This window comes from Sus scrofa, chromosome X, assembly GCF_054392235.1.
Source record: "Sus scrofa isolate SSC_HxYL_T2T_F1_AM1 chromosome X, Sscrofa_HxYL_maternal_Yorkshire_Landrace_v2.0, whole genome shotgun sequence".
Classification (NCBI taxonomy): Eukaryota; Metazoa; Chordata; class Mammalia; order Artiodactyla; family Suidae; genus Sus; species Sus scrofa.
The window spans coordinates 127,353,262-127,380,657 of NC_139401.1; the positions used below are offsets into that span (position 1 = coordinate 127,353,262).

The 27,396-nt window shown below is 42.2% G+C and overlaps 1 protein-coding gene, 1 long non-coding RNA gene and 1 pseudogene across 8 annotated transcripts in view; 1 reads left to right on the forward strand and 2 right to left on the reverse strand.

The window, feature by feature from the left end:
- Positions 1-9,601: 9,601 nt before the first annotated feature.
- SLITRK4 (SLIT and NTRK like family member 4) lies at positions 9,602-22,691 on the reverse strand. Of its 3 annotated transcripts, none has more exons than XM_003135434.6 (2): positions 22,314-22,691; positions 9,602-17,848 (listed from the first exon to the last, which is right to left on the reverse strand). In XM_003135434.6, exon 2 carries the CDS (start codon positions 17,796-17,798, stop codon positions 15,282-15,284), a length of 2,517 nt encoding a protein of 838 aa, XP_003135482.1. In that variant the 5' UTR covers positions 17,799-17,848; positions 22,314-22,691; the 3' UTR covers positions 9,602-15,281. The 3 variants fall into 3 exon arrangements, with proteins under 3 accessions (XP_003135482.1, XP_005674001.1, XP_020935430.1); XM_005673944.4 differs by lacking the exon at positions 22,314-22,691 and adding an exon at positions 21,503-21,694; XM_021079771.2 differs by lacking the exon at positions 22,314-22,691 and adding an exon at positions 20,993-21,694.
- LOC146394807 (uncharacterized) lies at positions 20,151-20,769 on the reverse strand (annotated as a pseudogene).
- Positions 21,672-27,396, forward strand: part of LOC110257663 (uncharacterized) — a 416,327-nt gene continuing 410,602 nt past the window's right edge. For 3 of the 5 annotated variants that reach the window (XR_014835176.1, XR_002340582.2, XR_014835177.1), the window contains exon 1: positions 22,101-22,246. This is a non-coding gene — a long non-coding RNA (uncharacterized LOC110257663). Of the gene's footprint in view, positions 22,247-27,396 lie in introns of all 5 variants that reach the window. The other 2 variants (XR_014835178.1, XR_014835179.1) reach the window with 2 other exon arrangements.

The following is a 27,396-nucleotide window of genomic DNA, read 5'->3' on the forward strand; positions in this document are numbered from 1 at the left end:
AAACTGACTGATATCCTAATTTTCTAATTATCTTAACACACTAATCATCTTCTTGCCTTCAAAATTCTCTTTTCAACACCCAGAGTATCAGACACATCTCCCTAAAATAAAAAGTTCAGATGATATCTCTCCCTTCTCAAAAATCTTCAATGGCTCCCCAATTGCCTGAAGAATAAAATACAAATATCTTAGCATGGAATCCATAGCCCTTAATAATTTGCCTCCAAACTATCTTTCTCAGACTTTAACTGCTGTCATACCCATGACTAAATTTACTGAATCAATAAAGATCTGTTTACCAGCTACTGGGTACCAGGTACTATGCTCACCACTGTGGGTATTACATGAACAGAATGGATACCAGGAGCTCAGATTTTAATTGGAGAGACAGATGAGAAGACCTGCAATTGTGATACAGGGTGCAAGTATTGATACAGAGGTCAGCACAGGGTACTATGAAGATATAGAGGAGGGCCTTCCTGAGGAAGCTGGTGAGTAAGCTGAGATCAAAGATGAGAATAGAAGTTAACCTGGCAAAGAGAGGAGACAAAGGGTGGTTTAGGCAGAGGGCTGCAGCTGCATGTTAAAGGCCTGAAGATAAGAGAGCATAGCACATTCACATAATTGCAGCCATTTATTTTAATGTGCTACATAGAATATTAAGGAAGAGAGGGTAACAATAGCATGAGGTTAGAGAAGGCAAACAAAGGCCCAGCTATGCTGGGTATATATAGTAAAGAGTTTCCATTTTGTAGGAGTCAGGTAGTGTAGTAAACTCTAGGGTCTATAGCCAGAATACCTGGATCTGTTTTCCATCTCTGTTACCTACTAGTGTGTAAAGTTAGGCAAGTTTTAAAAATCTCCCTTTGCCTCCATTTCTTCATCTATAAACTGGGGACAGTGTAGTAGTAGTGCCTACAACATGAAGTTTTCTAAGAATTAATTCAGATGCCACATGCTAAATGCTTAGAACAGCGACTGGCATATAATAAGCACTCTATATGTGAGCACGATCTTTAGCTATTTTTTATCTTATCCTAAAGGCAATGTGACATCATTGAAGGGATTTGTGCGTGACCGGAAGTTTAAGAGAACTGTGGCTGATCTTGTGTGGAAACTGGATGTGAGGCCCTGGAGACAGCTGAGGGTGGGAGATCAGCAAGTAGGTTTTGGCAGAGATCTGGGAAAGCGGTCATAGCTAGAGGCCTGAACCAATATGGCGGCAACGGAGTAGAAAAGGCAGAACTTGGAGAGAAACCCCAGACTTTGCTGAAGAGGAGGGAAGGACAGGTTGGGGCCCAGGATGACACTTGGGTTTCTGGCTGAAGTAACCAGGTAGCTGAAAGGCTGGTCATCAGGACGGCAAAGACTGGAAGAACATTCCATGTGGGGAGAATGATGGGATCAGCCTGAGGCATATTGAGCTTGAGGTAGCAGAGTTTCTTCTAGGTGGAGATGGCACTAGGCAAGGAGAACTCTCCCTCAGGAGGCACATGTTCCAGCCGCATGGAACCACCTCCAAGGTTGAGAGCAACAGGTTCTCCCAAACTTCTTTGTATTTTTATTTCAATGACCATACCCATGGAATATGGAAGTTCCTAGTCCAGGGATCGAATTTGAGCCACAGTTATGACCTATGCCACAGCTGCCCCAATGCTGGATCCTTTAACCCACTGTACCTTCACAGCAACCTGAGCTACTGCAGTGGGAAGTCCTGACCTTCTTTGTCTTTATACAAACTGTTCTTTCAGCTGGAACTTTCAAAATCCAGTCCAGCCTTCAAAGGTAAGATCAACATGCACATGGGTTGATGGAGCACATTGGCTTTACAGTGTAGCATTGAAGAAGTGATCGTCTACTCATTTGGTCACTCTCACACCTTCCTCCTCTACTAGGTTGTGATCTCTATGGTGGCTGGGACCTTGTCCCACTCTTTTGTATCCTCTAGCACTCAAACCAGAGAAGACACAGAGCAGGTACACAGTGCATATGTATTAACTTCAATTTAAAAAAATATATTTTAGGAGTTCCCACTGTGGCACAGCAGGTTAAGGATCCAGCACTGTCTCTGCAGTGGCTCTGGTTGCCTCTGAAGCACAGGTTCAATCCCCAGCCTGGTACAGTGGGTTAAGGATCTGGCATTTCTGCAGCTGTGACATAGGTTGCAGCTGTGCCCCAGGCTTGACCCCTGGCCTAGAAACTTCCATTTGCTGCAGGTGCAGCCAACAAAGAAAAAAAAAAACCCTACACTTTATTGGAGTTCTCTTGTGGCTCAGTTAAGGATTCAGCATTGTTACTGCTGTGGCTCAGGTTTGAGCTCTGGTGCAGGAACTTCTGCATTAAAAATAATAATATATTTTATTAAAGAAATAATGCTGCTGTGGTGGGGAGAGGTGAGAGTGGCATTATGTTGGCAGAATTTTCTCCAATTCCAGGCACAGAGCAATCAGCTGAGGCTCCACAATTCCCCTGTGTGTTCCTCATCCCAGGTGGGGCAGTGCCACTGAGCCCAAGGCCTCTGACAAAGTGCCAGATTTTGGTGACCTTCCATCACAGCCTACCCCTGATGGCCTCTGGCACTGGCTCTGGGTGCTCACTTTGACCTCCTGCCCTGGAGGTGACCCCATTGCTGGCTTTGCTGTTTCCATGCCTTTCCTCTGAAATCCCAAGTTTTCCTGGCACTGATCTTTTGCTTCTGGTTTACCTGGTATTCTTGTCCTGAGTCCTGTCTCATTGCTCAGACCGTCTCCATCTGTGGAGTATCTGTTTGCAATTCTGTCTGCTGTCAGGGCATGGAGTCCCACAGCTGTTCTGACATCTGTCTTGGATGCAATTCAAGTGGGACTGGTACCAGAAAAGCCTGGTGAGATAGCTTTGATGTCTCTCAACAACACTGGGCATGATCGGTCCCTCCTTCCTGTCCCACTGCTCTCTTTGTTCCCAGGACCCCACAGCCTCCTGGTTTTCTCTCCAGCTGTCTGGTTCTGATTCCTCTTTGCATCAGGTGCTTTCTCTTCCAAGTTATGATAATAGCAGAGATTCTCTCCATTTACTGTAAAGAATAACCTGGGCTTTCAAATGCCCCTTCATTGGCCCTGCCCACAGATACTCAGCTTCAGAAGAAGCCTGAGAGTGTGGAGTTTAACGAGAACCTCAGGTGATTCTGATATGGATGGCCCTTAAAGCACCTCCACTCCTTGCTGGCCTTGTTTTCTCATTCTGTCACCTCCTTCCATGACCTTCGGTGTCCTCAATGATGACCCTCAGTTCTGTCTCTGGCCTAAGGTGCTTCTCAGAGCTCCTGTTGGACAAAGGCAGCCACCTATCTTACAGTTTGAAGACTTGGAACCATTTGAAATGTAGCATCCAACATGGAACTCTTTTTCTCTCTGTCTCTCTCTGGCTGCATTCAGAAGTAGGCCATGGATCATACTTCCACCACAGCAGCAACCCAAGCCATTGCAGTGACAATGCTGGATCCTCAACCTGGTGAGCCACAAGAAAACTCCTCTTACTCTCTTGACATCGACCCTCCGAGGCCACCTTTCCACTAGTGGCATCTTTATCCATCCAGTCATTCATGGTGGAGAACCCCCAGAATCCTCTTTGACTCCCCTGTCACAATTGTCTTGCATATCCAGTCTATCAGCAAGGCCTGCAGAGTCTACATTCAAAATATCGTTCACAACCATCTACTTCTTTCATATTGAACAGCTTAGATCTCCATCTTTTTTCAGTACTACTGCGAGGTCTTCCTTACTCTTACTGGTTGCCTCACTTAGACTCTGCTCTCCACTCCCTCCAGTTAAGTCTCAATAAAACAGTCAGTAATCTGTCCTAAATAAACCTAGTCATGTCACCTCAATGCTTTTCCAAACCTTCCTTTACTTCCCAAAGCACCTGGTAGTCAGAATCCTACCAGGTCCTTCACCATCTAGCTTGGGGATCAGCACCTATGGCCTCTGGGGCAAATCCATCCCACCACCTGTTTTGTTAATAAAATTTGATTGGAAACCAGCCACACCCATTTGTCTACTTACTGTCTATGGCTATGTTTATACTACAATGGCAGAGTTGACTAGTTGTCACAAAGACCATATGGCCCATGAGCCTCAAATATCTGCTATCTAGCCCTTTGTGGAACAAGCCTGCCACTCCCTGCCCCACCCCCACGGCTAGTCCCAGGTTATCTCACCATCACCATAGAATCGGCTCATTCCCACATTGGAGCTTTTGTGTGTGTGTGTGTGTGCACGCATGTGTGTTTGTCTTTTTGTCTTTTCTAGGGCCACACCCGTGGCATATGGAGGTTTCCAGGCTAGGGGTCCAATCAGAGCTGTAGCCGCCAGCCTAAGCCAGAGCCACAGCAATGCCATTTCCGAGCCACCTCTGTGACCTACACCATAGCTCATGGCAATGCTGGATCCTCAACCCACTGAGTGAGGCCAGGGATTGAACCTGCAACCTCATGGTTCCTAGTCGGATTCATTAACCTCTGAGCCACAACAGAAACTCCCCACATTGGGGTTTTAGCCCATGATGTTCTGTCCACCTCAAAGGCCCGCTTCCAATCCCACACTTCAACAAGGCCTTTGATATCCCCCTTCAGGACCTGAATTTAAATGTCATTCCCCCTTCTCCCCACTCCAACATGTATCAGGTTAACTGAATGAAAGCCACTGAGGGGACCTCACATGGGTCTTTAAGGGACTAGGTTTAAGTCAGCCCCCCAGTTCCAACTGATCTGAGCTGCCCTGGCTTTCCAGGCGGTGTGGCTGAAGGAGACCAAGGGAGGCCTTCAAGTCCACTGCTTGTCACAGGCCTGAAACACTCCCCTGTGTTCTGAGGTCCTCCCCTCCCCTATCCTTCAAGAGCCTCTCTTCAAAATGCAAATGCCCCTGAGAATACTGCCTAAGGAATGTACATGTTAATTAGCTGCAATGTGGATTAGGGACCTGAAGGTGAATCAGGTAGAGAGAAAAAACTTTGACAGAATCAGGGTGAGGTAGGCACATCTGTGGGGGCACAGACAAGGGTTGCAGAGGCTCAGCAGGCCTCCCTCCAATAGGTGTCCCCACAGGTCAGCAGCAAATCCAACTAAACGTTTTTATTCCCTGCTATTCTTCTCTACTTCCACAAAAAATAACCGTTTGGCAGAGGTTACGGATACATTGAAAACTGACTATTTGGAAATAAAATACGATTCCAAAGGGTGAAACTTCACATTTTGAATGAGTTATTAACTAGTACCTAGGAATACCTAACTAGTACCGTTTGTGATTAAAGGTGTCAGTGAATGCACAGTAGCCACTTTTAGGGGGGCACTTTTAAGAGGGTCACCATTTTATTGAAATATGATTGATTTTCAATGTTGTGCTAATTTCTGCTCTACAGCAAAGTGTCTCACATATATATGTTCTTTTTTTTTCCTTTTTAAAAAATTTTTAGGCCACACCTTCTGGCTAGGGTCGAATCAGAGGTACCCCTGCCAGATTATACCACAGCTAAAACAATGTGGGATCTGAGCCATGTCTGCGACCTACACTGCAGCCCATGTTAATGCAGGATATTTAACCTATTGAGTGTGGCCAGGGATTGAACCCACATTCTCATGTATAGAAGTTGGGTTCATAACACACTGAACCACAATGGAAATTCCTAAAGATTCTCTAAAAATATTCTTTTCCATGATAGTTTATCTCAGAAAATTGGATACTGTTCTCTGTGCTGCACAGTAGGAGTTTGTTGTTCATCAGCAAGAGGGTTTTTTTAAGGTGTCTTTGTAAAGACAAATTCACTATTGCAGAGTGATCTTGAATGTACTCAGAATCTTTAAAAACTGACAGCACCCCAAATAAACAACCAAAAACCCTTGTGGTCTAAAGGGTTTTTTTCCCCTTTCTTTCCTTTGCTTTCTTTCTTTCTTTTTTTTTTTTTAAAGAAAACTTTCTGTCTCTATGGAATAAAATTCAAGTAAGTATTTCTGAGAGTATTTTTTATAGTTCAGATAATTTATAGTTGCTATTCTTAATATAGTCTGTTGAGCTATAACCTGAATTCAAATTCTTTGGAATAATTTTCAATTCTATCTAATTGCGTGTAAATAATAAAAAAAAGGACCCAACTCCAATTAAAGAAGATATTACGATAACATAACCTTCATTTTCCATTTGCCAAGCTCAAGAAATAACCTCAAAATTGAAACCCATGATTCAAATAATAAATATAAGCACATCTTATCACTTCCAGTATGTGGTTGTTGCTACAGTGCCATCTTCAGTGCAATGTACAAAGGAGGTTGTTTTTTTCCTTTGTAAAAAAAACTTAAACAGCAGAGACTATTCTTTTTGAAATGCTCACAACACGAAAATGCTAAAAATGAGAGAGAAATTGATGTCTCTTTTAAAATGATGCTTAATATCTAACTGGTGTTTCAGGTTATTGATTTGTTATTCAAGCATATAGCAGACACCATGTATTAGTGACTAAATTACTATAGATCAGGTATTTGAATGTTTGAGGCCAAACATATACCTGACTTGTCTGATAAATGACCTCAGTGTGTAAACCAGAGATCCTTTGGATCTTAGAGTTGAGAGTGTCCTCCATCTAGTCTAAACTTGCATTCAAATAAATTTTCTTAAATGACATCCATCTTCCTTATCAGAACCATTCAAACTTTGGACACTTACATGGACAAAGAATACTTGATTCTGGAGTCTAGCTCATTCCACTTATGGGCTGCTAAAAATCCTTATGGAAAATGTCATTCTGCTACATTGGAACATTTCCCTTACTCTCCCTTCTGGAACTTCCATACAGAACAGTGTCATGGAAATAGCATTATTCTGTGAGTCAGGAAATCAGGCTGCTGACCAGATTGGCCTTAATAGGTTATTTGACCTTTGGCAAGTCACCTTCCTTCTCTGGCCCTTGTTGTTCTTGCTAAAGGAAAGGAATTGGGACAAAATGATTGGATTTGGAAATTCAGTGAGTACATATGCTTCCATCTTCCTATGATTGTTCTTAGACATTGAAGACAACCATTCACCAACAAGCTCTTGGTTTAACCCTGCTCCGATAACATTTCAGATGGAATAAAGACTGTTTAGATCAGTCTCACTTGGTTAGAGTAAGGACACTATTAGAAACCGGCCTTCTCCAATGTGTTTATATTCAAATGAGCAGCTGAAATCAGATATGCATTTGGATTAAATAACCAAGTCAGTGCTCACACATCCTACGCTGAGGCACCAAGTCTAGGCAACCAAGACGATCGTGCAGAGTCTGTACCTAGAGTCCTACTTCTCTCATGAAGCACACATTGAAGTCTACAAAAAGTCAAGGTCAAAGGAAGGTGCTCCAATTTGATAGAAATGTAGTAAAACACCTGTTTGGGGGCTCTCTCAAACATGAAGGACACACTAGTTTTCTCAATCCTGACAGTGTTATCCAGTGCACAATACATATTTCTGTGGAAACTGCTTAGTTACATAGAGAAAAAAAATGCTTTGTGAATTTTCATGGTGAGAATTGATCCAGCAGCATTTCAGCAGCTGTGCCAAATCTGCGCAAATGAATATTTTCTGAAATAGAGGATTCAAGGGGAAAACAACAGCCATGTTTATGGCAACACATGGCAAACCTGCCCACGTGTCAGCAATAATACAATTCTTTAGTTATTTCAGGGAATCCAGAGTGCACACTGATTGCTTTGGATCCAGCTCAGGAGTTAAAGCATCACTCTCCAATTCCAATGCAAGGAACTCAGAATCCTAAGACATTACTTCCTAAAGTTGACTTTTTTCCCTGATAACTCACTCTTCTTATAATTATTTTTGTGTCAGCAAGACTTCCTTTTAAATCAGTCACCAACTGTACTACATTTTCTATATTTCTAGCAGTTCTAGAAGGAAACGAGCAGATAGAAGCGTGATGATTCTTTCTATAAATAACTGAGTTTCCAGGGTGGAGATTACCCTCCACTTTGATGGGGAGAGCTATGAATAAAACAACCAGTAGATGCTGTGGGCTGGAAGATAACTGGTAAGTAGAAACGAATATAGTAAGGTGGGACATCTATACAACAGGAATGATCTCTAGTTGTGATAATATTACAAAGGCAAATGGATGCTTGGACATAGAATCCTAGATTTTTTTGTGTGTACTGCAGCTAACGACCAAACAACAGTGGAAAAAAATAAAACCTCCCGAAACTAGCCCATGCCATAGATGACGCTGGCTGTTTATAACAGCAGAAGAGAAGAATTTCCAGCAGGGAGGACTTGGCAAATGTAACACATCCTGCTATGGAGCAAGGGGGACCCATGGCAGAGACATGGCTTCCTGGGGGTTCTTGCAGGAAATGGCTTCTGATGTATGCACTTGTAATTTGTACTGAAATATAATTTCTGAAAACAAACCAAAAGACCTAGCAGTGTTTTGTTTTGTTTTGTTTTGTTTTTTGACCACAAGTTGAAGAACCCGAATGTTTGTATCGATTTCTTTGGATCCCCAGCAAAACTTCACATCAAATACAAATGTGATGTATTATTATTCTTTTTTAACGGCTAGAGCTGCATCAGGAGGCCCTGACAATCAGTCAGTCCAAGGTGTCAGTCATCCCAGGAAAAAATTCCATGGTGGCTGAAAAGGTAGCTAAGTTATTTTCATTGACCAGTGAATTCTTTAAAAGACATGAATTACTAGTGTTGTGTTGATACAGCCTGGATTTCCTATATATTTAAAGGAAATGAAGCAGAAAGAGAATACGGAGAAAAAGTCTAAGACTGGACATATTTGACCATGATTCTTGTTCAGTAATCAGATTCTGAGTTCTATCTGATAAGCAAATTTTTTTTTCTCTTAATACTTGCTTGCCCTTATCCTTCTCAATCTTCACTTAGGTATAAAGCTTTTTAGTCAGTAATTTTCAACCTGCTTTTTCTTTTTTTTAACCTCCACATTCTAATAATTTTGAATTAAACCCTCACCCTGGAGTTCTTTATTCTAGATCTCAGTGTCCCTTCATGGTTTTCTAGATGATATCTGTGAAAGGTAGCAGCCACACTGCTTTGCACCATAGTTGGCTACCTGGCAATTCCATACTGCACTATATGTCAAGGAAGCTTCGACACTTAGGATGATAATGATGATTAAGTTAACGGATCAGGAAAATCAAAACCAAATCTCAAAGACAGTAGACATCATTGAAATCCAAGGAAGTCCTAGGAGATGAAGAAGGGTCTAAGTTTTACTATATATGTAAAACTAAGTTTTACTAAGTATAGTGGTCAGGTTTTAATATAAAGTGAAGCAAAAAGCAGGGAAATTATCATTTGGGCCCCAATACATACTTTGATTTGAAAAACCTACATAGTCAAGACAGAAACATTGCATTTATTTACATGAACTAAATAATTCCCTTTGTGCAGCAGAACTAGCTATTTGTATGCCTTTGTGTGTGCCTGTGTGTGTGTGTACGTAAGTAGACCTGGCCTGTTGTATAAATCAAACAATTGCGTCATCTGCAAAACAGATTACTTGCATTTCTTTCCTGACATTGAGTTTTACTAATAAACACACTGAATGGCTACAGATATGACCTATAAGAAAAGACTTTTATTAGTGAAAACAGCATTAAAATTACTGAATATCAACTCCAGAATTTTACCACAATGGTTCAGTTTACATGGAACAATGATGAAAATATACATTGCAATTCTCAGTAGGGAGAACAGAGCTTACTATCATTTCCAAAGGCTTCCAAGAGCAGCAGCCACTGCACAACATGGCTTCCTTAGGCTGTTAACCAGCAGTACATGACACGAGCTAGTCTTTGTGAGGTGCCAACTAAGAGCAATCTATTGTTCAGGGACTTTAGAAAACTATTTCCTCCCTGCAGCTAATTTGGAAGTGATGTTTTCTATTTTTCATTACGTATTCATATCATCTCTCTGAAGGCCTTATTCATAAGATTTTTAAGTTAAACAAGTAATTTCTCAGTTTTGATGTATTATTGAATCCCCGGAATTTCTATTTAGCCAGTGTATACAAAAGCAAACTAAGGTGGAGGACTGAGTAATTCCTTCCTGGTGCTGAGTTCTATAGTCAGCGGATCTAGTAATTACAATTTAATGAAACATTTGAACCTTTTAATTCTCAATCGCAATTATTTGACTTAAAGTAGTCAAGCAGCAGTCTCAGAGGCCTTCTTTATTTTTGCTCTGTAGACATAGGAACAACAAGCTAAAAATAATCTTTAAAGAATTAAAAAGTCACAAAAAAAAAAGAATTAAAAAGTCATAGTGTTTCAGAGAAGATAGACAATGCAGTTTTCCTTCCTTGAGCTCCCTTTCTAAAATGCAATCTTATCAACCAGTGGAAAGTAAAACAAATGAAATTCAAAATTAGACTAAGGGCAGTTTTGTACAAATGAAGCTATTAAAATTCATTTAACCTTCCATTTTCTTTTAACAAAGGACAGATTCCCAGCAAAGCTGACATGGAGAGTTAACAATTATCAGGTGAACTTGATATTTGTCACCAGTTATTCCCGGTAAGTAAAGCCACAAACAGGATATTTTAGTTCAGCCCATCTGACCATAGTGACTAATTGAACGAATACTGGAAATGAAGCCAAATCTTCATTTGATGTCACTTGCCTACATAACTGGGTGGCTGGGACCCAAAGCCCTGTGCTCAGTACTCAAAAAGAACAAAATAAGTCCCACAATCATGTGATGTATTACCGGTGATACATAAAACACTCAGTCCAAAAGTACTCATACGAATTATCTCTGCTGTTCATGTCATCAGCATAGCCAGTGACAGAGCTAGACCACAACAATGTTAATTTATGTTCTTTGTTTTCCTCTGTCTTTCCATCTCTTCCCATAAGAAAACATGCCTTAAGTCCACTTCCTTGGTCGGTTTCTAACCTTTGCTGCCTTCAAATTAACCATAATGCAATTGGTTCATCTTTTTCTCCACCGTAATACTCTGGTAGAATGATAGATTGGTGATTTTGGTCATCTTTGAAAGAACCAAATAAAAATCAATCTACCCCATAAATGGATAACTAACCTGTAACCATCAAGCTGGCCATGGATTATAGAGGTCCTGAAATAGATAGTTAAAAGTACTGAAATAGGTGGTTAAGATTGAATATTAATATTTCCTTATCTGCAATTATGTCAGAGTCCAACTGATTAATGGGAATAGGCAAGAATCAAAGCATGTTAATCTCAGCATTGACTCTCATCCAAAGAGGCCACTGGTGGAAAAGAACGCAAACTGCAAAGATGTTTGAAAGGAAAGCATCTCTTAACGTAGGTTTAACAATTAAGTTTAATACAAACAGTATTCTAAAGCTCTATGAAGACCTCGAATCTGGGTGAAAAAAATCAATTTGGTTACTGCTTTATTTCTTCTGAAAAACAATGAAAAGATAAATATATTTAACAAAGTGTGGCTTCAGAAGTACCATTGTAGCAAACAATTTTATTAACACTTTCATAAAAATGGCATTTAATAAAGTCTCTCTAATACCTTGATGTTATTAAAAGCAAACAAAGTCGTTAAAACAGTTCCTTTCTGTGATTTACATTAGCCTTTATAGCATTACTTGATTTTCTTGTCTCATAAACTAACCTAAATACTAATAATTAAATCAGGGTAAAAACAATACAATGTGTTTTCTTTACTTTATTTCAAAATAGTGATTATAAATACATTCTTAATATATTTTTCTCCCCAGCTCTTTGGATGCGAGAACAATAACAAAAAAAATAACTCACTGTGCTCATTTCATACAATGTCAATGTACAAATCATGCAAAAGATACTATAGATTAACATTACTGCCATACATTTCTAGATGTGTTCTGTTATTTCTGCAATATCTGTTGATGTTACTCATGAGGCCATGCCCTGTATCATTTATGCATCCTTATGGCTTAAAGAAATTCAATGTTTTTAAAAAGCAACGAAAGAAAGCTGGTCTTAAAATGATTTTCTAATTAATATATTTATTCCCTTTATTATTCAGAATGGAAAACTAAATATAGCATATAAATTGCCTTATAGACTTGAATCACTGTATTTTAATAGCTGCTTTCTCATAAAATTACACAAAGATTTACTTTTAAAGAATTGAATCATCTTTATTGATTTCATAAAAAAATAATTTAAAACTCGATTTATATTACACAGACATAATATATTATCTCAACCCCTTCACTGATTTCATATGCTCTCCTTTCCTTTGTAACCATTCTAACAGAGTCCAAGCATAGGGTACGATGCCAAGAAGCCCATGATGTGTCAGACCACATTAGAAATGAGCACTTCTGGGATTTTCTATAGTTGAATCAAATTCTACCAAAAATGCTCCACTGACATATGCATCATTCCTCAAGGGGTTAAACTAACATCAAGGTTATCTTTGAAATCAACAAAATGGAGATAACAATATTTTAACTGTTCTTGTACTCAACTCAAAGCTTATGCCTAACTACACAATGGTAAAATGCACAAGTAGAACTAATGAGAGACAGGTGTAAAATAGTATCCAGTGTATAATGTAGGCACAACGACTTCAGTTAAGGAAAATATACCAGCCTTAATCAAGGATTTGTTACTGTGGTTCACTTACAAGTAGAACCTCCAAATAACCATGTACATTTAAATGACTTTTTTTTTGAAAAGTTGAACATTTATACCTTTCAGCAGAAGAGTATGAGATAGCCAATATGCTACAGCAAGCTTTGAGATGGAGGCAGGCACTCTTGCCATTGACAACTACAGAAACCTTGAAACATTTCCAAAGCATAACCACACCGAATAAAAGTCATCACCCCAATGGCCTATTATCCCCAAGTCATGGGTGGAGCTTTCTGGTTCCTCCCATAAGTGTCTAATTAAGATTCCTCAATCCATACTTTATTGACAGGATAAACTAAAACACTTTCTTTGAAGCCTTCACGTCTTTATCCTGTCAGTATGCATTAGGAGCCCTTTAATCCACGGATGCACGAAAGCATGGTAATGGCATATTAAAAGTTCTTTGTGAAATTGTAGATGAAAACAGGCTGTTGGGCACACGTCTTCACATTTTTCTTTCAAGATCCGAAAGCAAGTAGTTGTTTATATATTTTTTAATAGTCATATAAAGTTTTCACAGACATTGTCAGGAAAATTAAAATTACACATTAAAGTTTTAAGAGCACCAGCACATACATATGGAGACAACTTTTTTGCTATTAAAAAAAAATCTCCAAATTATCTATATGTATGCATGTACACTCAAATACACATGTATACACACACACACACACACACACACACACACACACACACACCCCTCCAAGAATGCCAAGTTGTTTGTTTGTTTGTTTTTTACTTGCAACAAACACAGAAAGCCCTGGAATTAGTCATTAATAAAGGGACTGCTATTACAACTTTCACCAAACTCCCAATTTGGAAGCTGCATCGAAACACCTGCCCTTTGAAATTCATGAAGAATGCCAATGCTTACCTTCTTGGTCATATTACTGATCAGTAATTATAAGAGATGGAGCAGAAAAAATAGACATATTCAGGCGGCCCAAGAAGGCAATGTGTTTCGAGATGTCCCTTGACTAGTTGGGAGAACCTAAAAATATGAAAGTATCTCCCACTATCTAGGGCTTCCTTCCTTTGACCAATTTTGACTTAGAAGTTAACAGCACAAGCAAACACACTGGCATATTGTTTGTACTTGCAGACTGTGAACTCATCTGAGACCAAGGAAAGCATTTTACAGTGTGGCTTTGAGAGCCGCGATGACCATGATGTTTATACTGTTCTACTCGGTTATCTGATAGTAGTCAGAATGATGAAAGAACAGGATAGTGATGCATACGAGAGATAACTATTAACCTTACTCATTAATTTTTTAAATATCTGCAGTGAAAACTATTTGAATTAAGCTCATAGAATCCTGAAAAGCAAGACAATGATGGCAAATAACAACTGCCCCAGACACGGTACTATAAAACTAAGGAACCTATTTTAAAATGCACAGTTGGTAACAAATCTGAAGATAATATGCTAAGTTCTCAAGAATAGCACAGAACTGTTTTTTTTTTTTTTGTAACTTTTGTTTTTTTGTGGTTTTTTGTTTTGTTTTTAAATGATACCTGATCACAATGTCCAGAATATTTCTGTACACATAAGCTTCAGTTTCAGTTTGGTATATGTTTTTCTGCCTAAATTTATACTTATTGATAAATTCCCTGTGATCAGGAAAACAAGTCAGGCATATTAAATACATATTAAGGAGTACATATTTTCCTATTTAGTATACAAAGTACTTCATAAATATGAATTATGTTACAAAAATAGCTTTGGGTGCGCTCACACGGTAAGCACTTTGCTAATTTTGGACAACCTTTAAGGATTGTGGGTATTTCACATAACTGAGAACAAACTCTAATGTTAGTTTAATTTGAGCCATGTTTAATTCTGATAAACATCACGTATTTCTTCAGATCACCACAAACGCTATGTAACTCACGTTGATTTTTTTTTCTCTTTTAGGTTTTACATATAGACAGATAATGCTTAAAGTGTTCAAATTTATTTTATAGTTATGTAATGCATGGTATATTTTCAACAAATATCTGCACAATTTAACATTATAAATCCAGCGTTTTCAAGATGCAGGCCATAAAGTTTACCGATTTACAAATACTATCGAATGTTCTCTCTTTGCATGCTTTTTTTTTTGTTTGTTTTGTTTTTTTGTTTTTTTTGTTTTTTTTTTACTTTTCAGAGAATCTTTACACAGAGTTGTTACAATGCCACAAATCAAAAGGATTACTCCAGTTCTACCAACTGAATCTACGTGCAAGATGAAGGACCCAGCTGTGGTACAAACACCAGTACCAGTTTTCTTGAGTTTGCTTTCACAAAGCACAAAGAGACGAAGGTTTTGCACTGGGGTACAAAACAGATTTGCCTCTTGAGGTTAAATTCAGTGTATTATGTATATAAAGCATCCCTTTGGCAATAGAGTTTGCAGTATCCCCACAGGACTCCACAGTATAGGTTTTATGTAGTAAAATCTATTAAGGAAAGTCTCTTCTACCGGACATATCTTTGCAGCTACAGTTAATGAGACAGCCTTGGAAACACCTGCCTCTATGCCTGTTGATAATATAGTATTTGGAAGTTAGGAGTCAACAAAAGGCACTTTCATCATTAAATAAATGTCCTCTGTATGAAGTAAGATTGCATGACCTAGATCTTGTTCAAAGCTGTCTGCTCCTCAAGGACCTGTAGGTAGTCGGGGGAACTCTGGAGTTTTGCCTTTAGTTCAAAATACTCACTGCTCTTCCTTTGTTCCACAACAATTTTACTGTGGTTGCCCCCTATCAATGACTTCTTGGTTTTTTTGTCTTGTTGTTTCTCTGGGTAGCGGATCTCGAAGCCGCTGACGCCTATGCTATTGTACTCCTTTTTACTTTCCAGAAAATTCTGAATAAACACATTGGAATCCCTGCTGGGGAATAGCTCGTCCAGCTCATCGATTGTACTCAGTCTCTTCCTGGTGTCCACATGCAACAAATCTTTCTCCTTGTCGGCAACGTTTCTCATCATGACTTTCTGTCCCGGAGGATCTGCAAACATGAACCCAGTTTCGGATTCTTTCAAGCCACAGGTGTGGCTCTTGCTCATCTGTTCTATGGTTTGTGGGATGAAGGCTTCCGTGGCCAGTCCGTCTTTTTTGTTGCTTTTGTGCTCATGCTTCCTCAGCTGCAGTTGCATGGAGCCACACTCAGGGTTCGCCAGGCCTTCGTGCTTGACGGTAGGTTTCTTGTTTCGTCTCAGCACAAAAACGAGGAGGCAGAAAGCAACAAACACAGTTAGGATGAGGACCACTAAGATGCTGAGGATTAAAATGGACAGAGGCACTGGACCACCGGGAGGACTTCGGATGGGCCCCAGCGGGGTGGTGAATGTCACGGCAGGGATGGGGCTCGTGAAGGGCGCTGATGGCTTGTTTAGGAGTTTGGGACATAAGATTTCATTTTTGAGGGACTTCAGCTCGATGTTGGCAAACTGCACTGGGGTCTCGCACCTCAGTTCTTTCACGACGATCCCGTCGTTCAGCTTCTCCAGCCAGAGCTTTAACGCCACCAAGTCACAAGTGCAGTCCCAGGGGTTGCCCTCCAAGTCAATCTGTGTAAGGGACTGCAGCTGATCCAGGACCCCGCTGACCGGGAGGTACATGAATTTGTTGTTCCTCAGGTTCAGTCTCGCCAGGGGGGCTCCAGAGAAGATGTAAACTGGCAGGCTCTTTAAGAGATTATTGTTTAAGTACAGGAGCTGCAAATTTGGCATGGAGTCAAAGGTGCCTGCTAAGATTTCCTTAATCAAGTTGTATTCCAAGTACAGATACTGTAGGTTATGGAGGCCTGAAAAAATCTCTGGGTAGAGTCTTTCAATCTGGTTGCCATTGAGATAGAGCCTGCGTAAATTTGTGAGGTTGTGGAACACGTCTCCCTTGATGGCTGCAATCTGATTGCTGCCTAAATGAAGCAGATCCAGTCCCTCAAACTCAGCAAAGTCGGAGATGTCCACATCCTTGATGCTGTTGCCATTGACATGCAGCTTCTTGGCATTGAAAGGTTTCGGTATCAGTTCAGACATGGACTGGATGTTTTTCTCTTGGCAGTTGACACTCAGCCCCAGGTCCGAAGGATGGGTTTTGCAGAAGCAAGGGGCCGGGCAAGGTGTCAGGGGAGGCACCCTGGTTTGGTAAGACACAATCTGGCTGAGATTGCGCGTGGAGAGGCCTTTGCCTGCCACAATGCCAGAGATCTTGGAAGGGTTTGTCGTTTTTGGTGGTTTGGTCACTAATCTGTGCAAGGACGTCTGGGTAGTATGACCATTGGGAGTGGTGTAGCTGTTTTCCAGCTGAGACGGAGGCAGGATCCGCACGTCAAAATCACTGCCTGTGCCCATGGGGCATAGTTCCTGCTTGTTGGTTTCCTTCAAAAGCCTTCCATATAAGTCGCTGGGAGTTTCACAGATGGCCTCTCCTATGTAAATGTTATAGGGCATATTCTCCAGCCAAGCTTTTAAAGGCAGCAGATCACAGCTACAGTTCCAAGGGTTATCTTCCAGTTGTAGTTCGACCACACGGCCTATGTGTTCCAGGACCCCGATATAGGGCAGCTTCTGGATCCTGTTCCCTCGTATATCCAGATGGGTCAAAGAGGCGAATCGGAAAATATTATCAGGAAGGAATGAAATCAGATTGTCATTAAGAATGAGAACTTTCAGTTTGTGGAGCTTATTGAAGGCTCCTCGTTCAATATACTTGATTAAATTGTAGTCAGCCTGGAGATACTCCAAGTTCTCAATGCCAAGGAAAGTGTCAGCACGGAGAATCTTTAATTCATTGTTGTTCAAGTGCAACTGCTTTAATGCACTGAGCCCAAGGAAGGCTCCTCCCTCAATGTTCTGCAGTTTATTATTTCCCAGCTGCAGGGAGACTGCGTGTGAAAAATTCAAGAATGTATTTGGGTAGAGGATGTTTAAAAAATTATTTTGGAAATTGAGGTGATAAAAATTAGACCAAGGGGGTTTCAGCTGATTTGGCCTGTAGACGGAAACCTTCTCACAGTTGACATAGAGCACATTCTCAACGGACACGCAGGAACACACATTGCAAATCTCCACCGATATGTCAGAATCTGCATTTGTTGAAGAAATCAGGGCTGACAAAATCAGAAAGAGCCAAAGAAACATCTTCTTGCAATCAGCAAACAATGTTATGCTTCTGAATAAAGAGAAATAATCTAAAAAATAAAAAGAAAACAGTCTTTCAATGATCATCACTTAAAAAAGTATTTGTGTTTAAATCACACCATAGTGAACACATAGCTGTAATTATTAGCCTTGTCTTTTTCAGGCCTCAAAACTCCAAGTGTTTACACTCAGTGGAACAAGAACCACCAAAAATACCACGTTTTATTTCCATGCCTGTAGTTCACACAGATTTAGCATGTGCAGATCATGCAGCAAACAACAAAAACAAAAGATTGTTGATCATGCTTAAATCTTAACAATCTGAAAATATTTTCTTCACTTGGGCCACCAAATTCTACCCTTGAACACAGACCTTAAGCTTCCTACTGGCAGCTCTAAGGACTGATCCCAGACCATCAACTACATGTACCATGTAGTTGTTAGCACTACAAAGGTGTTTCCATTTGTAAATGTCTACTCTCTAGGCTTCAGCTTGATAGGGAGCCAAGCACAGAACAGAGGAGAGCCCTGGGTTCCTTGGAGGATGGCAGCTGGGCGACTGGATTGCTGGAGAGGGGACAGTCAAGAGATCAAGGTGGAGAAAACCCAGGAAAGATACTTGCTTGAGCTTCAGGCCAGAGGTAAGCTCACTGACACGAATCAGTTCACTCCTGTACACTGCTCTACACCATGTTAAAACACACACACACACACACAAACCACAGATGGCCCTTCTGGGTTCGAGAAAAATAGCTGAGTAGGATATGACTAAATGTGAGTTTCAGGTAAGGAAATGGTATCGCGTTTCTGTCATCTCCCAAAAGGGGCGTCAGGGGGGATGGAGAAGGAAGCCTTTTTTCTCTGGGTCCTCCAAAGCAAAACCTGCTTGCTCCTGCAGTGCTGAGCCAGGAACTGGCTTTCCTGCCTACCTGGCCCCCTCCCATTCCTTTATGTGCCATTTTGAACCCGGGTCCGTCTGACATTTGGTTCAGATGCCTATCTCCTTCACTTGGACCACAGACTGCCACTGCTGAGGAAGAGGAGTTCACACACTATAATCCCAGAGTGGCTTTATCTGCAGCACCAGATACATTTAGCACAGCAAATGTTTTTCCTAAAATCATCAGTTTCCAAACACCCCCCCCTCCCACTCTTACCACCCTGTGTCCCTGTCTATAAACAACTCAAGAATCACTTAGTGGAGTTTCAAGCTTAGCAAATTAACCCCTGACTGCCAATTCCTTCCATACTGCAAGCATATACAAATACAGGCAATGCTTCATGGATAAGATTAAAAGGAACAACAAGCACTGTGCATTTTACTGATGCAATTTTAGCCATGTGAGTCTTTTCCATCTTGAATGGGAAGGGGGCTGCAATTTCAATATGGTTACCACCAAATATTAATTAAATAAACCGATTACCCAGGAACACACAATGATGGAATGATGCAAAGGAAGAAGTGTCACACAGAAATTCCTTTGTTTATTTTGCCCACTTAGGAATCAGCTAGTGCTAAAGCAGAACACCCTCAAGATAGGCAATCCGTTAGGCACGACCCATGAAGATTTGCATTTTTGAGTAGTTTGATTCAGAATACATCCAGCACTGCCCTGATGCTCCTTGGCTGCGGTGCAGACGTGCATTTCCCCTATTTACGGTGATAGCTTGATTGGCAGTGCAGAAAGAAGTCATAATTTTAAAGTATGACATCATCCAAACTAACTTTCATTGTAAAATCAACATTTCACATGCTCTTTTGGCCTCCCTACAGATGTAGTTCTCAACAGCTACGCTGGTTCCTTAGAGTCATTTCTTGTTACTACCCCCGCACCCCTCCCCCCAAAGAAATTAAAAAGCAACCACACTAAGCCCAACCCGGAATAGAATACTTGAATTCAGCACAAAAACAAGAACCAGGAGTATGAACAGATCTGAAATTGAATAAGGAGCTGCCCTCCTCTTCGTAATTTCTACTTTAAGTAGCAAGGGGGGTGGGGGAAGCACAAGGACGAGCTAGGAAGTTCCCAAATGCAGTTCGTGTGAAACAGAAGCCAAAGGCAGCTGGGGGTCTGGGGGAATCAAGCAAAGGAGAAGGAGAGTCAATCTGCCCAGGAGAGAAGGGAAGAGAGACTTGAAAGGGCAGGAAGAAAAAAAGCTTAGGAGAAGGGAGCAAGAAAAAGGGGTAAAGGGCTTTGAATGTACGGGAAAGAAACCTCTTCACATAGTACCACTAAAACACGTACGTTTTAAAATCAGGGGGGAAAGGCAAAAAGAGAGAAGACAAACCCACAAAGTATGAGTTGGGTACCAAATATCATCTCTTTTGGCTGACAAGGGTGGCAGGTTTCTTTATCCACCCGCCGTCTCTCTCGATCGCTCGCTCTGTGCCCCACCAGACGTCTGGCTCCCAGGCTGGCCAGGGCTGCACAAACCTATAGCCTTACCACACATCGGGCAGCAACCCGAGTGCCTAGCCAGGCGGAGGGAGGGGGCCTGCAGGGGACCATCGACCGAGGAGGGTGGGCCGAGGTGGCTCCCTGCAGCGGGCACGGGAAACCTCCAGCCGCCCGCTCAGGGCGCGGGTGGAGGGCTCTGCGAAGGGACGCGGTCCCTGCCGCCCCCCGTGCGCTACCTCGGGCCGGCGGCGACGCGGCTGGAGGAGCTGCTGGCGATGGCGCGTACCGCAATGTTTTGCCGCATCTCTGTGCTCGGAGCCCGCACGCAGCTCCCTCCCAGACTCGGGCCGAAGCGGCGGCCTCGTGGGCCGGACAGTGGAGATGGGGACCACTTGGGATGTCCTGAGGGGCCTTCAGCCCCGCTGCGCACACATTTCTCCGCGCGCTCCCATCCCACAAGGGGCAGCTGCTGGAGTTTCCAGCGGCCTCTAATAGACCCGGGTGTGCGGTGGTGGAAGGGGAAGAGATGGCCAGCTCAGGCCACGAGGGTGATGGCCACTTACGCGTCATTGGCCCCGCTTGTCACTGGCAGAGTGACCCCGCGGCTCGGTGGCCGAGAGTGGCGGCCCAGGCTCCCCCAGAGCGCCCACCCCTACACCATCCACCCCCACCCCACGCCAAGCAGCCACATAATGCTGCTGTCACCAAGCCAGAAATCAGCTCAACATTTGGGCATCTTGCAAAGTCGCGCTGCCAGCGCTTGCCCGGCTTTGCAGGGCTTTTAGAGTTACCCACCGGCTTTTCTCGTATTCCCTGGCTTGTTGGATGCCAGCAATCTCCGACCAGCTCGCGGCCACTGCTCGGAGCCCCAGATCCAGGTCCTCCTAGAGTGCCTGAGAGGGGGGCGCAGAAAACAAAGCCCAGCCCAGAGCAGCGGACCCGACAGCCCTCATCGCCCTAGACCGGGACACTTTCCCTGCCTCCCCAGCCGCCCGGGGGGCAGGGATGCTAAGGACACCGGATTCTTTTGGTCCTCAGGGAATTGCGACCGCGCCGTGGGCAAGCGAACAGTCGCGCAGAGAGGGAGGGAGTTAGCCACTACGGCCGCTTTGGCCACTGAGACGGCCCCAAACTAACACGACCCAAACTAAAAATAATAAGCTATCTGCCTCCCCCCCGGCGCGCACGCGCGCGCGCACACACACGCACACACACACACACACACAGGCGCTGCCGAGCCGAGCTGGGGGAAGAGGCAGCGCTTGTCCGTGCAGCTCGCGCAGACCCCGCTGGAGATTCACCCACCTCGGGAATTCGGCGGCTCTCGCAGGGACCGCCGCACAGCAGTTTCGGTGATGGTCTCTATGTGATTTAGGCTCCAGCTCCTCCGCGCCCGCTTGCCCGTCAAACCCAAGGAGCAGCCCTCGCAGGCTAGCAGGCGAGCAGCGGCGCGCGCGCGCGCGCGCACTCGGCCAGACACCGCGCGCGCACCCAGCCCCTTGCACACGGGCTGCACCTTTACATACAAGCGCCGAATCCCCGCCCCCGCCCCGTCCCTCCCCCCACCCCCGTCACACACGTAACCCTCCCTCCCGATACTCAAATACCTCGACCCCCGCACATTCCCAAGGCCTCCCCCAACCCCCCGCCCAGACACCCCCACTTGATTCCTCTTCTAACCACACACCAGGAAAGACAGCGCACTTTCCTCCTGGCATTCCCCTCTCTTTTTGCCTAAAACACCCCCAAGAGAGGAGCGACGCCTTTCCTCACGCGTGGAGACCCCAGTCCCCTAACGCGGGTGCGCCAGCCTCCATCCTCCCCCACCACATACACGCACACTCCTCCCCCAGTCCCTTGAGAACGAAGGCGCGCGCACCCACCCACACACACACACACACACACACACCCCGGGCGTTCTTTTGAGAGAGCAACCAAGAACCCTGGCAAAGCCAAAGAAACAGCGGAGAGCCTGGGGGAAGGGGGGTCGAGGGAGTAGATAGGGGCGTCGAGTCTACGCGGAATTGAATAATTCCAGGACCGAGGGGGGTGAGTCAACAACAATGACATTCAAAGGCAACAATCGCACTTGGGCTTCGTATCGCGGGTACGGTACCTTTGGCTAATTGTCACCCCGCAGAACAGAGGGTTCCGAGAATACTTCTTCGGTAGCGGGCGATCCTGCAGGAGGCTCCTTGGGACCAGTTTCCTGGGAGCCAGTAGTATTCGCACTCCTCCTACCTGTCTGCGCGGAAGGGGCTGGGGGCTTTAAGGCAAAAGTGTGAAGCTTTAGCCCAAAGTGAGACTGTTTCGTGGGATTAGGGGACGGGTTAATTGCCCTCACCTCAGAACTCTTCGAGCCTTCGGTGTGGAACGGGTTAAGCGGGGTTGATTAGGGGGCTGGGGGATGGGGAGAGGGGACAGGGATAGAGGGAAGAGAGGTGTGGGACTGAGGGAGATGCCGCACTTGCGACCAAAAGAAGAAAAAAAAACTGCTTTGGCTACTGAGCATGCCCAGTTCCCAGCTCAAGCCCTATAAGGGAGGCATTGTGTGCGTTCCACTTCTCCGGGCTTTGGTGGTGACCGGGAGGGGACTTAGGTTGCGGAGGGTGGTGGTGAATGGAAGACTTTAGAGAAGGAACGAGGTTTGGAGCTTTGGGGTTGTGCGGAAGGGTCTGGGAAGAGAAGGAAAGAGACCTATGCGATAACTTGGGGAGACAGAAAAGGAGACGAAATGGACTAAGAAAAGTCACTTGAGTAGCCCCCTCATTGTCATATCTACACCCAAAGGGCTTGGGCAGTCGAATCTCAGACAACGGGAGGTTGCAAATTCAGCGTGTGGATTGGCCAGGCCCCACGTGTTAATGCTTCCACTGGAGGGTAGGGGTACCCTGAGGAAGGGCTAATGTTGAAAGCAGTTTCAGGTAGAGCGGTAATTCAGTTAATAAGCTTAGTAAGCAAGCAAATGTACCTGTGAGGGAGCGAGGTAGTTTGGCTATCATGTTTGCGTTTCAAATACCGGGCTTTCTTAACCTGAAAAAGCTGAAATGGCCGTTTTTCCTCCCCTTCCCCAACCGTTGCTGTTTTTGTTTGTTTGTTTGTTTTTTAAGTTACTTGGCTAAGAAAAACAACTCTCTTTACTTTGTGTCTGTGGGAATAAACTGGCTTTAGGTAAATAGAGCTAAGTTATAAATGGAAGTATTTCCCAAGGACATTTCAGGTAACACTGCAGGGCCCAATTCTTTAGGACCTATGTTCTGCCTAATCCACTTATTCAGATTCCGGTAGCTCCAGCCACAATAGGGTATAGCCAGTCCCCAGAAATGCTTTTGCTTAAAAATGAAAAACTCTTTAAAACTAGCAATAGCTTTGAAACCAGAATTTGGCTGTCTGCCTGAACTCCTACAGTTAAACATTTACCATAATTGGTTGATGTTTAAAGGCCTCAAATCTGGACCAAAAAATCTGATGAGTGAAGAATTTATTACATTATTTGTGAATACTGTCCTACCTTCTATATTATCAGTAGTATATATTCGTATAGGTTTCACTTTTTTTATTTGTCATTTCATGGAGGGTGCCTTCAGGATATATTCATGCAAATGTTTGCTGGGCCTGGTAGGTATACAGAGATGCACATACAGTATTTAAATGAATATTTAAATAGATATGGATATGCAGGCATATTTCTTTATGAATTTGGGAAAATTGCATCTTTCATAAAAACCCTTTCTCCACCCCCACTCTTCATTGCCCTTAAATTTTTCATCTTCTTCTCTTTTAAAAACAAACTACAAGCAGAAATCGAGGGGGCAGCAGTGGTAAAATTTGCTGTATTCAATGTGAAATCCATTAGGAAATAGCATAGCTTAAGGAAAGAGCAAAGAACCCATCCATAACAACACATGTACTTGTGCAGCTCCTCTTAGTAAGGTGAAATTTGTTTCCTCCATAGGTAACAGCTGAGTATGTTGTACAAAAATCCTTCAACTCTTTACATTTGAACACAACCCATCCCGCCAATTAAGAATTCACATTTGCCTGATATCGTATAATACAATTTGAAAGTGGTAATGGACACCAAAACAAGCTGGCATTTATTCAAATGCAAAGGATTCAGTAAGCTACAACCTATTTTATCAGGATAGAGGAATTGTTTGTCCTTTACTATAAATGTTAACAAGATTCAATAGAATGAGCAAAAAAAATTTTTTTACTTGAAAATATAATGCACAGTCCGAGGACTGTGATAGCTGAAAAGGCCAGATTTGGACAGTAAATATCAGATGATTTAAATGCCTATCTTTATTTAACTTTAGAAACTGTTCTGAGAGTCGGCTATATTTGACTGCAATAACTGTGGAATATTCTTTTTCATATAGGTATGGAGATAGGAAAATGAAAACAAGTACAGCTAGAATATCAGTAAATTACAATTAATAACAGTGACAGAAATTTATTGGTGATTAAAATTCAGCTTCTTAAAATGGATACATTAATATAAAACGGTTTGCTCTTTAAAAATGCTAAAGGGTTCTTTAGCCCTTCAGTCTCTTTTCTATCTGCTAGAACTACATGTCATATCCATGTAGAACAATAGTAAACTAAGGGAAATTTCTAGCTTAAAAAAGGAAGTAAATATATAAAGTGTTAAGAAAACTCCAGTACTATTTATGGCAACTGAAAGTAAAACAAAGTTCATGTTCTCCCTAAAATATATGAATGCAAATATCATGAGAAAGATTTGCCTTGGGCTCATGGTTTTCCTATTAACGTTTCTCTGTATGTAATCTTGGCTTTGCCAAATGTATAACTGGGACTATACAACTATGCTGATACACAGTGTCTTCCTGCTTCAGGGAAAATAAAACAACTGCACCAGAAATTTCATCAAGCTCCTGGATGTCCTTAAGTTTAAAGGCAAATTTAGTCAATCAAATACTTCCAACCACAAGTGATTATAATACTAATAAAACTTGGTCCTACTCAGTTGTCTTTCACTTTCATTGTTTCCCTCATTTATTCTGACTTGTCTTGCTGCTATTTAAAATCAAATGAGCCTTCCTTTTGGTATCCAGGTATCAACAGATCATTCAGTGTATCTTAATTGCGAAAATGTATTTGTACTCTGGCGGTCAAAAAAATTGTGAATGTAGCATTTCTCTAAGAGGAATACCAGCAAGTTCTTAAGGTGTTAATGATTCTTCTGGGAAGTGTTGCTTCTGTGATCAGTTAAGTTTAGGAGACCCTTGATGTCATAAAGCTAAACAATTTTTTTACCTTTGGAATTTCTCAGCAAATTCAATCATATTCATAATGAGTTCTGACTTACAAGGCAAAAGGGATAGAGCATGTAGCACTTTTCAAACTTATGTGACCATGGAATTCTTTTCTTTATTTTGGATCACATATACTTAGAGAAACCTTGTACTAACTGCTAAATTCTGCAAGTTGTATGGAATTTAGGAGCCGAAAGTTAGCTTTCATATCATAATCCCATCTTCTAAGCCACACTGCCTCCAAACATTATTTAATTGTCTGAGGAGAGAGATTTTCTTCTTTCTAAAACAAGGTTCATGAAAGTTAAGTAATTTGCCCTACATCACACAGTCAAGATTTGACTCTAGGTCTTTGAGGTCTTCCTGAAACTCCACACTTCCTTGTCCATGGAGGGATCAAGGCAGTTTTAATTTTGAAAGCATCATCAATTTTTTCCCCAAAGAAAAACACCTAGGGTGTAAATGTTTGCAATATCAAAGTATTAATGGGCAACACTAGAATAGGAGTTCCCACTGTGGCTCAGCGGTAACAAACCTGACTAGTAGCCATGAGGATGTGTGTTTGATCCCTGGCCTTGCTCAGTGGGTTAATGATCTGGTGTGGCTGTGGCTGTGGCGTAGGCCTGCAGCTGCGGCTCTGATTCAACCCTAGCCTGGGATCCTCCGTATGCCACAGGTGGGGCCCTAAAAAGAAAACAAAAACCAAAAAACAAACAAAAAAAAAAAAAAAAGGAAAGAAAACCAGTCAACATCGATTATGCATGACAGTGTTCTTAAATCAGCTCATTTTACCCTTTGCCAATCATGGGCTTGTTTCATCCATCCTCCTCTTTCAACCTTCATATCTGAGTTGATTCTGAACTTGTTATGATGACTCAGTTGTTTCTCACTAGACACAATTGCCTTTGCTGCTATCAAATGGAGCAATGTAAAGCAGTAGTGTTCGTCTCTAGACTTGGTCCATAGTTGAAAAGAACTGTTATCCAATAGAGCACGCAGTGAATTGGAAGAGGTGAGATTAGTTGATTAACTGATTAAATTAGATTAACCTGACTTTCCATTTTCCCCAGACTATCTTTATATTACAGCCAATAACCTGTTTTTTGTTCTTAAAAAAAAAAAAAAAAAAACCAAGGTGTCAGGTGTTAATGTATTAAAGTCTGAGTACTCTAGGCATTGGCTGATCTTTCACATGATATTCCATTCACAGATTATTTCTGGAGGGTTAACAAAAGAGTGTGCTGTTTTGGAGGATCTTTGTCTCCTAATGAGTAACTGTTTCATGGTAACTAGCACCACCTATATTCTCTAGAATATCATTATTCAAAGTCACAGCCCCTGATATAATAGCAGCTATTCTGTTCACCCATTTTCTTTGTATTGTCTCACTTGAAGAAATCTCATCTTTCTCACTCACTATCAAAGATTAGGGCCCAGAAACAAGCTCAGCTGCCTTCAGACAACTAAAGATAATAAAGACCATGAAATAAAAAAGTAGGAAGTTAATAGCCAAGCAATCTACTGTGAGAATTTCTCCCATGGGCTATACAAATTCCGTAACACCAACCAAAGCTTTGTCAGGAAGACAGAAAGTTGATGAGAAGCCTTTCATTTTTACTATGCTCAATTCTATCTGGGGAACCAGAGTGCTGTCCCCAGCCAGTAAAACATTTTCTTTTTCTATTTTGCAAAAATATTTACGGTCTTCTTTTTACCCAATATTTTTATGAGAGTATTCTTTTTCCTTAGAAATGTAAGCCTGAAACTTTCCTTCAAAATTAATCTTGTTTCCAGTTCCTCCTCTTTTGTTTGAGCATTCCTCCTGGATAATTCCAAATGTGGGTCAAAATCAGGGCCATAAAACAAGGGAGAAAAGATGTAATATGGAGATATGAGTTATGGTGTGACTGTATCCCAATT

Excerpts from the sequence above, each read along its gene's own strand:
- SLITRK4 (XM_003135434.6), bottom strand. The coding sequence starts at position 17,798 with ATGTTTCTTTGGCTCTTTCTGATTTTGTCAGCCCTGATTTCTTCAACA.